Consider the following 10435-nt stretch of genomic DNA (forward strand, 5'->3'; position numbering starts at 1 on the left):
GACCTGAAGAGAGCTGGGACCACAGTCTCAAAGAAAACCATTAGTAACACACTACGCCGTCATGGATTAAAATCCTGCAGCGCACGCAAGGTCCCCCTGCTTAAGCCAGTGCATGTCCAGGCCTGTCTGAAGTTTGCCAATGACCATCTGGATGATCCAGAGGAGGAATGGGAGAAGGTCATGTGGTCTGATGAGACAAAAATAGAGCTTTTTGGTCTAACTCCACTCGCCGTGTTTGGAGGAAGAAGAAGTATGAGTACAACCTCAAGAACACCATCCCAACCGTGAAGCATGGAGGTGGAAACATCATTCTTTGGGGATGCTTTTCTGCAAAGGGGACAGGACGACTGCACCGTATTGAGGGGAGGATGGATGGGGCCATGTATCGCGAGATCTTGGCCAACAACCTCCTTCCCTCAGTAAGAGCATTGAAGATGCGTCGTGGCTGGGTCTTCCAGCATGACAACGACACGAAGCACACAGCCATGGCAACTAAGGAGTGGCTCCGTAAGAAGCATCTCAAGGTCCTGGAGTGGCCTAGCCAGTCTCCAGACCTGAACCCAATAGAAAATCTTTGGAGGGAGCTGAAACTCCGTATTGCCCAGCGACAGCCCCGAAACCTGAAGGATCTGGAGAAGATCTGTAGGGAGGAGTGGGCCAAAATCCCTGCTGCAGTGTGTGCAAACCTAGTCAAGAACTACAGGAAACGTATGATCTCTGTAATTGCAAACAAAGGTTTCTGTACCAAATATTAAGTTCTGCTTTTCTGATGTATCAAATACTTATGTCATGCAATAAAATGCAAATTAATTACTTAAAAATCATACAATGTGATTTTCTGGATTTCTGTTTTAGATTCCGTCTCTCATAGTTGAAGTGTACCTATGATACAAATTACAGACCTCTACATGCTTTGTAAGTAGGAAAACCTGCAAAATCGGCAGTGTATCAAATACTTGTTCTCCCCACTGTATCTATGGAAGTGAGGATAATAACAGAATACAATAACTAATGACTTTTTAGAATACAACTTTTAAATTGGATTTTTAAGTTCACATAAATAACATTAGTTAATATATTTTTGTATTTTATAAAATGTTATATAATATAATTTTCTTTCTACGAGTCAGAGATCTTTTGAAACAAAAGTGTTGATGTAGTTTTCCTGAACATACAGCTGTTGTTTGGATTCAAATATCAGAGGAGAGAAGTAAAGAATCTATTTCTAGAGCTGTAAAAAATAATTCCTTTTAGAAACACAACAGAAATGCAAAATGATGATCTATTCCTTCATGTCTAGAAGGTGACTGAACTACAAAGAGAGAGTCAATTATTCTCAGTATGTTTATTGATCCCAGTAGTAGTAGTAGTAGTACTAGTAGTACTAGTAGTACTAGTAGTAGTAGTAGTAGTAGTAGTAGTAGTAGTAGTAGTAGTAGTAGTAGTAGTAGTAGTAGTAGTAGTAGTAGCACAAAGCACAGCAAAACTACCTGGATGATATGCATGAACACAGACGCCTCAATAAAGTTGTCTATTTCAAACGGACATTTTGTGATGAATGTGTTTCTATAAAAAACCTTTGTGAGATACACAGACTGTATGAACCAAGTCATGCATGCGGTAGGTGACCCAGTCAAATGCACTTCTTGTACAAGTAAAAGGTATCTTGTCAGTTCAGCCCAGGAATCAGCAGCCACAGTTTTCACCTATGATGTTTTCTTCAAATTGATCGTCTTTCTGATAATTCAAGAAACGTCCCTTACGGAAAAAGATTGCAGTCAGAGTGCAGTATAACGGCAGTACACTGTAGTATAACTGTAGTTAGAATGCAGTATATCTGTAGTACACTGTAGTATAACTGTAATTAGAATGCCGTATAACTGCAGTACGTTGCAAATACTGCGTCCAAAATAAGACTTTTTTTTTTACTGCAGTCATTTTGCAGTGTAACTGCAGTTACAGTGCAGTTATTCTGCAATCACTGCGTCCAAAATACCACAATCGACTGTAGTTACTACACTTTTACTGCAGTTTTAAAAACGGCAATCTTTTTTCTTGTAAGGGCTAACATTCCCAAATCTGCTGCTAGACTAAAAAAGAGAAATGAGAGCGCAAACAACACCTCCCCTTCAGTCAATACTGATATTACCCTTAATAACAGCATTTAACCGATGTTATGTCTTATGTAGCTGTTATAAAGGCTTTATGAATGCATACGTAAGGGGGTCTACGGTGAAGTGTTACCACCTGTTATAATCCAAGCAGTGTTATTTAAAAGACCTCTGACCTCTTGAGTCCAGTATTCAGCTCTTTAAATGGAAGACCATTCTCATCGGCTTGAACTGGTGTTCTGTTAGGTCCATTATGGAACTCACCATTCTCATCTTATTATTGAACCGCTGTGTTCTGTTGGGTCCATAATGGAACTCACCATTCTCATCTTACTATTGAACCACTGTGTTCTGTTAGGTCCATAATGGAACTCACCATTCTCATCTTATTATTGAACCGCTGTGTTCTGTTAGGTCCATAATGGAACTCACCATTCTGATCTTACTATTGAACCGCTGTGTTCTGTTGGGTCCATAATGGAACTCACCATTCTCATCTTACTATTGAACCGCTGTGTTCTGTAAGGTCCATAATGGAACTCACCATTCTCATCTTATTATTGAACCGCTGTGTTCTGTTGGGTCCATAATGGAACTCACCATTCTCATCTTATTATCAAACCGCTGTGTTCTGTTGGGTCCATAATGGAACTCACCATTCTCATCTTATTATTGAACCGCTGTGTTCTGTTGGGTCCATAATGGAACTCACCATTCTCATCTTACTATTGAACCGCTGTGTTCTGTAAGGTCCATAATGGAACTCACCATTCTCATCTTATTATTGAACCGCTGTGTTCTGTTGGGTCCATAATGGAACTCACCATTCTCATCTTATTATTGAACCGCTGTGTTCTGTTGGGTCCATAATGGAACTCACCATTCTCATCTTATTATTGAACCGCTGTGTTCTGTTGGGTCCATAATGGAACTCACCATTCTCATCTTACTATTGAACCGCTGTGTTCTGTTGGGTCCATAATGGAACTCACCATTCTCATCTTACTATTGAACCGCTGTGTTCTGTTGGGTCCATAATGGAACTCAAGACTCACTCCAGCCTTAAAGTAGCTATTGTTTGTTTGAAGATGCTTGAGGATGGACCAGTTAGTTACAGATCCATTCATAGGTCTGTCTCTCTGTCTCCCACTTTCACGGTGCCAAAGACAAATCTGCCTGATGGTTAGTTTGTAATTTCGAATTAAAATCAGGAACTTAAAAAAAAACAGGAAATATGACATTTAGCATGGAAAACTAAATCCTGTGTCTGAAATGGCACCCTATTCCCTACATAGTGCATCATTTATTTATTTTTTACATTCAAAAGTAGGGCACTATATAGGGAATAGGATGCCATTTGGGACACAACCCTAAATACCTTTATACGTCCTAAATACCGGCATCAGGACGGTGGCGTCATCAGTAGTACGAGTCTGTCTGTTTCCAATATCTTCACTACTACGTTTAATTCGATGAACAAAGAAAGCATCCGTTGGTTTTCAGTAAGTTAACACAGTTAGTATCTAAAGTATTACATCATGCTAGTTCAGTGGTTTTTCAGCTACACACTACTTTACGTTTTCTCTGCATAATAAATATACTATTGATTGTCTTGATCAGACCCACTACGTATTCAATCCCTGAATATTAAATCAGAGGAAAATCATTAAAAATCATAGTCCACACCACCAAAGCCATAAACAAAAAAAAAAACCAAATAAATACTACGTATTTGGTGATGTAACACTTTACTTTAAAAAAAATGATGATGTCATAGATCTACAAGGTCTTCTCTGTGGAATCTTAACCATATCTGGGGAAATGTTTTGTGATTTTCTTGAATAGAAATCTGATGGTTTCTATGAGAGATAGACTATCGGGATGGTAACTGGTAGACAAATTACAGATCTACATTGTCTTGGGACTTTATACAAATCAACGGCCAATAACAACACACCCCTTTTGGAATAGGTAAACCTCAACCAAGGATTGGATGTGAGGGGAGGTGGTGGAGCTCTGTGGTGACTGTGAGAGATTCTATAGGTCAGGAGTCAAGAATTACCTCATGATAACCTGGAAGTGAACCAGTGAGGGATTCTATAGGTCAGGAGTCAAGAATTACCTCATGATAACCTGGAAGTGAACCAGTGAGGGATTCTATAGGTCAGGAGTCAAGAATTACCTCATGATAACCTGGAAGTGAACCAGTGAAGGGCAGTGAAGTGGGATCCTATAATGCAGCATGCTTTTCTCACAGCAAAACAGAACTAAACAAAACATGAAGTGTGAACCAATCACAGAGGAAATACAGATCATGCTATGACATCAAAACCAATAGCAAATCGAATGTTATAACCCTCTCTTCCCTCCCTTGAATATTAAACTTTGGTAATTTTTTCATCCGTCAGTTTTGTTCATTTCACTGTGTTACAAATCGCATAAACCTCATAATCGTATCCCATTTCTATAGAAGATAAATCCACTATGCTATCTGAGGAAGAACAACCATGTCCAAATACATTTTCTGTCTTTTTTTTAAACACTGAGGAAATAAAGACCAATCTAAAAACATTGAGAAGAAAATAAAAGCAAACCAACTTATTATTCATAAATAATTAACATGTTTTCCTCTATTCAATCATGATCAATAAAGTTTCTTATAATACAAGACTAGTAGTCACATAATGCAAGTCAAGCTTCTGTGTTGATTTGTAAATATCATAAACAACAACACACATCCTCACACCGAGACAAGTAGTAGGTCATGTAACAAACCACCCATGAAGAGAAAAGAAGGAAAGCTGGGTAAAATGAGGAAGAGGAGGAAGTAGGAAGCTGAGGAGAAGAAAGATTCAACCCCATTGGCCCACAAACTCAGGAAGTAAGTGAGTCTAGCCCAGCCCAGTTCAGAGTCCAGTCCAAGCCCTTGTCGGTCTCCGGGACTGGGAATCACCCCGGTCCCGGACTCAGTGACAGCCCTTCAGACCCGACATGTAGGGTGACTCCTGCTGACGACACAGGGTCATCATCCCCTCCTGGTGTTCCTCAGGGCAGTCCACAAAGTCCGGCACCGGAAGCCCCGACAGGATCATCACTGACTTGTTCCAAATCATGAAGGTGGGCGCCACGGGGAGCAGGAAGCTGACCTCGAAGGTGTGCAGGTGTTGGGAGTTCATGGCGTCGTAGAAGGACAGGGAGTTGTTGTCGTAGTCCAGAAGGACTCCCAGACGTCGGAGCTGGTGGCTGGCCTCCACCAGCATCTCCTTGCCATTGTGACGCACCATGAAGTTGTTGTTACAGCGGGAGAACACCCAGGAGGAGGAGTTCTTACCACTCCACTCGTTCTTAGGGGCTGACTTGTAAGCCACGCCCACAGCGTACCTGTCAGAGGGGATTACAGAGCGTTAGGAAGGCGGAAGCTACGGACAACAAAACACAAGTGCATTTTATCAATGTCAATTTGAATGCACAGGAGACACCATGATGAGATCGTGAGGCCCATTGCGAGGCCCATTTTGTTTTAAGTATCTGTGACCAACAGATGCATATCTGTATTCCCAGTCATGTGAAATCCATAGATTAGGGCCTTATGAATTTATTTACATTGACTGATTTCCTTATATGAACTGTAACTCAGTAAAAAATCTGCGGTGTTTATATATTTGATTCAGTATACATATTTTGTATCGATAAAGCTTATTCCACCACTATATGATCGAACGGGAGGAAAATTAAGTGTTTCTGCATGAAGCCGTGTGGCAACGAACAGTGTACAATACAGTGTTATCAAGTTCACAACTCACCAGGTGGAGGCGCCCAGCAGCACCTCCCAGTAGTGACAGCCGCTGTCGAGGAAGACGTTTCCTGCTGCTCCGTACGACCCCGTGCTGCTGAAGCGTTCTGGCGTGTGGCTCTTCTTCAGGGAGCTCTCGTCTTTCTCCATGGTCAGGCAGTCGTTGGACAGACGCAGCTTCTTGTGGGCCGTCTTCGGATCCAGCTTAAAAGGCTGACCTGGAAGAGAGGTGGAGGAGAAGACAGGGGGGGGGGGGAGTCGTTTAGCGTCACAGAGGTTCTCTAGGTCTAGCAGACATTAAGCATTCGACATCAGCAGCAGAAGAAAGAGAGGCGGACACTCAGCTTCAAGTGTCTCAGATGAACATCAGAAACAGGATATTGTGAATAATACTGTGAGTTTTATGACAGGGAACATCATATTTACATCTATAGCAACATGCCCATGGAACATTTTCATTTGAGGTCATCATTTGAGAAAGTGGGAAAACAGAAAGAAAGAGAGAATTGGGGATGAAATGGGTAGTGTGGGTATACAATGACAAAGGAACATCTTTATCTGTCTATGTGTAGGATACTTGGAGGTTGTCCTTGGTTCTGAACGACCTGACATTTAACTCTGGACACCTCCAATCTCCTTTTCCTCCATCCCTGCTTCTCCTCCTCGTCTTCCACGGCTTTAATGAGCAACAATGAAGCTCCCCCCATCCACTCCCCTCCTCTCTCTCTCTCTCTCTCCTCCCTGCCTGCCCCAATAATCTCCCTTCCGACTGAGTGTTACTGCACACGGATATGAGACGGTTTGGCTGTGTGCTTCTGAAAGCCAATTACATGAATAGCATGCTTTGATCTGCTTATCTCGGCGAGCGCAGCCATTTTCAAACACACACTGGCTCTGTCACAGGTTTCCTGGGGACTGCTCCTGAGAGCGGGTCTGGCTGGCTGAGTGAGTGAGTGAGGAGAAAAGGGGGACAGAAGCTGCTGCACGTGGACAGGCAACAGAGGTACAAAAAACGCACACACAGGCGTGTACACACTGACACACACCGACGTGGCAAACAACAAACCAGAAACAGTCATCACAAACACACGCACGCCATCCCTCTCATTACCAGTGTATTCCAACACCTACAGAGTTGTAAATCAAAGGGCTGTGACAGACAGAGCCAAGGTGTTACTTAATGTCATCACTACCTCATTACAGGGTTCCATCCTGTTTCCACAGAGACCGGGGGTGCAACCCAAAATGCCAATGCACTATATAATATATAGAATAGGGTGTCATTTGGGACATAGAGAGGTGTCAGAGAGGACAGAGGTGTCATGTGGGACACAGAGAGATGTCAGAGAAGACAGAGGTGTCATGTGGGACACAGAGAGATGTCAGAGAGATGTCAGAGAGGACAGAGGTGTCATGTGGGACACAGAGAGATGTCAGAGAGGACAGAGGTGTCATGTGGGACACAGAGAGATGTCAGAGAGGACAGAGGTGTCATGTGGGACACAGAGAGATGTCAGAGAGGACAGAGGTGTCATGTGGGACACAGAGAGATGTCGGAGAAGACAGAGGTGTCATTTGGGACACAGAGAGATGTCGGAGAAGACAGAGGTGTCATGTGGGACACAGAGAGATGTCAGAGAGGACAGAGGTGTCAGTCCATAGTTGACGGGCTTCCCTCCGCGGGATAAATAATACAACGATTTGAGGGAACAGACATGGGATCTTTTTCACAACTAAGATTAGACATCTCATCTTTCCTACAATAGTTTCTAAATGACAGACGTGTAATTCACTGATGCTCACCGTTCTATTAGATCTGTGTATTGTTGAGGCACTGAGAATGAAATCCGGAGCAATGTGTTTCTGTGTCAGCTGTGTACTCGTTCTGGTTGTGTATCTAAAGCGCTGTAGCTATCAGAGGAAGGGATATTATGAAAAGCACACACACTTTATGAGTGCAGTGTTTGGGATTATGCGCTGGAGTAAACCTGTCAGAAGCAAGAAGAGGGAGTCTGGCTGACACTATCACGCTCCCTGCTACGGGGGGGAGGGGAGAGAGAGAGAGAGAGAGAGAGAGAGAGAGAGAGAGAGAGAGAGAGAGAGAGAGAGAGAGAGAGAGAGAGAGAGAGAGAGAGAGAGAGATGGAGAGCGCGAGGGAGATGGAGAGCGCGAGGGAGAGAGAGAGAGAGAGAGAGGGAGAGAGAGAGAGAGAGAGAGACCTGGACTAGATGACAGCTCTACCCTCAGGACACACAGACAGAGAGATGGACAGATGGCATGGAGGAGAAGGAGGAGATAGGGAGGGCAGTGAGATGATGTGCCATGGTTGCAGGCTGAGGGTCAGAGACAAGCAGAAAGCACAAGGACACTGCCCCAGAGAACAAGGCCTACCACACCAGGGCAAGCCCTCTGCAACACATCCCTCAACCCCCACCAACATCCTCCTTCTGCATCCCTCCTCCTCCTCCTCCCTATATGTCCCTCTTCCTCCCTATATATCCCTCCTCCTCCTCCTCCTCCTCATCCCTATATATCCCTCCTCCTCCTCCTCCCTATATGTCCCTCTTCCTCCCTATATATCCCTCCTCCTCCTCCTCCTCCTCCCTATATATCCCTCCTCCTCCTCCCTATATATCCCTCCTCCTCCTCCCTCCTCCTCCCTATATATCCCTCCTCCCTATATATCCCTCCTCCTCCTCCCTCCTCCTCCCTATATATCCCTCCTCCTCCTCCTCCCTATATATCCCTCTTCCTCCTCCTCCTCCCTATATATCCCTCCTCCTCATCCCTATATATCCCTCCTCCTCCCTATATATCCCTCTTCCTCCTCCTCCTCCCTATATATCCCTATTCCTCCTCCTCATCCCTATATATCCCTCCTCCTCATCCCTATATATCCCTCCTCCTCATCCCTATATATCCCTCCTCCTCCTCTCTATATATCCCTCTTCCTCCTCCTCCTCCCTATATATCCCTCTTCCTCCTCCTCCTCCCTATATATCCCTCCTCCTCCTCATCCCTATATATCCCTCCTCCTCCTCCCTATATATCCCTCCTCCTCCTTCTCCTCCCTATATATCCCTCCTCCTCCTCCTCATACTCCCTATATATCCCTCTTCCTCCTCCTCCCTATATATCGCTCTTCCTCCTCCTCCTCCCTATATATCCCCCCTCCTCCTCCTCCTCCTCCTCCTCCTCCTCCTCCTCCTCCTCCTCCTCCTCATCCCTATATATCCCTCCTCCTCCCTATATATCCCTCCTCCTTCTCCTCCCTATATATCCCTCTTCCTCCTCATCCCTATATATCCCTCCTCCTCCTCCTCCTCCTCCTCCCTATATATCCCTCTTCCTCTTCCTCCTCCTCCTCCCTATATATCCCTCTTCCTCCTCCTCCTCCCTATATATCCCTCCTCCTCCTCCCTATATATCCCTCCTCCTCCTCCTCCTCCTCCTCCTCCTCCCTATATATCCCTCTTCCTCTTCCTCCTCCTCCTCCTCCTCCCTATATATCTTCCTCTTCCTCCTCCCTATATATCCCTCTTCCTCCTCCTCCTCCCTATATATCCCTCCTCCTCCTCCCTATATATCCCTCCTCCTCCTCCTCCTCCTCCTCCCTATATATCCCTCCTCCTCCTCCTCCTCCTCCTCCCTATATATCCCTCTTCCTCCTCCTCCCTATATCTTCCTCCTCCTCCTCCTCCTCCTCCCTATATATCCCTCTTCCTCTTCCTCCTCCTCCTCCCTATATATCCCTCTCCTCCTCCTCCTATATCCCTCCTCCTCATCCCTATATATCCCTCCTCCTCCTCATCCCTATATATCCCTCCTCCTCCCTATATATCCCTCTTCCTCCTCCTCCTCCCTATATATCCCTCCTCCTCCTCCCTATATATCCCTCCTCCTCCTCCTCCTCCTCCTCCTCCTCCTCCTCATCCCTATATATCCCTCCTCCTCCTCCCTATATATCCCTCTTCCTCTTCCTCCTCCCTATATATCCCTCCTCCTCCTCCTCCTCCCTATATATCCCTCTTCCTCCTCCTCCTCCCTATATATCCCTCCTCCTCCTCATCCCTATATATCCCTCCTCCTCCTCCCTATATATCCCTCCTCCTCCTCCTCCTCCCTATATATCCCTCTTCCTCCTCCTCCTCCCTATATATCCCTCCTCCTCCTCATCCCTATATATTCCTCCTCCTCCTCCCTATATATCCCTCCTCCTCCTCCCTATATATCCCTCATCCTCCTCCCTATATATCCCTCCTCCTCCTCCCTATATATCCCTCCTCCTCCTCCTCCCTATATATCCCTCTTCCTCCTCCTCCTCCCTATATATCCCTCCTCCTCCTCCTCCCTATATATCCCTCCTCCTCCTCCTCTTCCTCCTCCTCCTCCCTATATATCCCTCCTCCTCCTCCCTATATATCCCTCTTCCTCCTCCTCCTCCCTATATATCCCTATTCCTCCTCCTCCTCCTCCCTATATATCCCTCCTCCTCCTCCTCCCTATATATCCCTCCTCCTCCTCCCTATAT

At 45.2% G+C, this 10435-nt stretch overlaps 1 protein-coding gene across 5 annotated transcripts in view; it reads right to left on the minus strand.

Annotated features, from left to right (window-relative positions):
* Nucleotides 1-1330: 1330 nt before the first annotated feature.
* LOC139581764 (probable E3 ubiquitin-protein ligase MID2) overlaps nucleotides 1331-10435 on the minus strand; it is a 348833-nt gene continuing 339728 nt past the window's right edge. For all 5 annotated transcript variants that reach the window (XM_071411908.1, XM_071411911.1, XM_071411910.1 and 2 more), the window contains 2 exons: nucleotides 5915-6122; nucleotides 1331-5492 (listed from right to left, as the gene is read on the minus strand). In XM_071411908.1, the coding sequence (XP_071268009.1) occupies nucleotides 5078-5492; nucleotides 5915-6122 (623 nt within the window). In that variant the 3' untranslated portion in view covers nucleotides 1331-5077. The remainder of the gene's footprint in view (nucleotides 5493-5914; nucleotides 6123-10435) is intronic.

This window comes from Salvelinus alpinus, chromosome 7, assembly GCF_045679555.1.
Source record: "Salvelinus alpinus chromosome 7, SLU_Salpinus.1, whole genome shotgun sequence".
Taxonomy (NCBI): domain Eukaryota; kingdom Metazoa; phylum Chordata; class Actinopteri; order Salmoniformes; family Salmonidae; genus Salvelinus; species Salvelinus alpinus.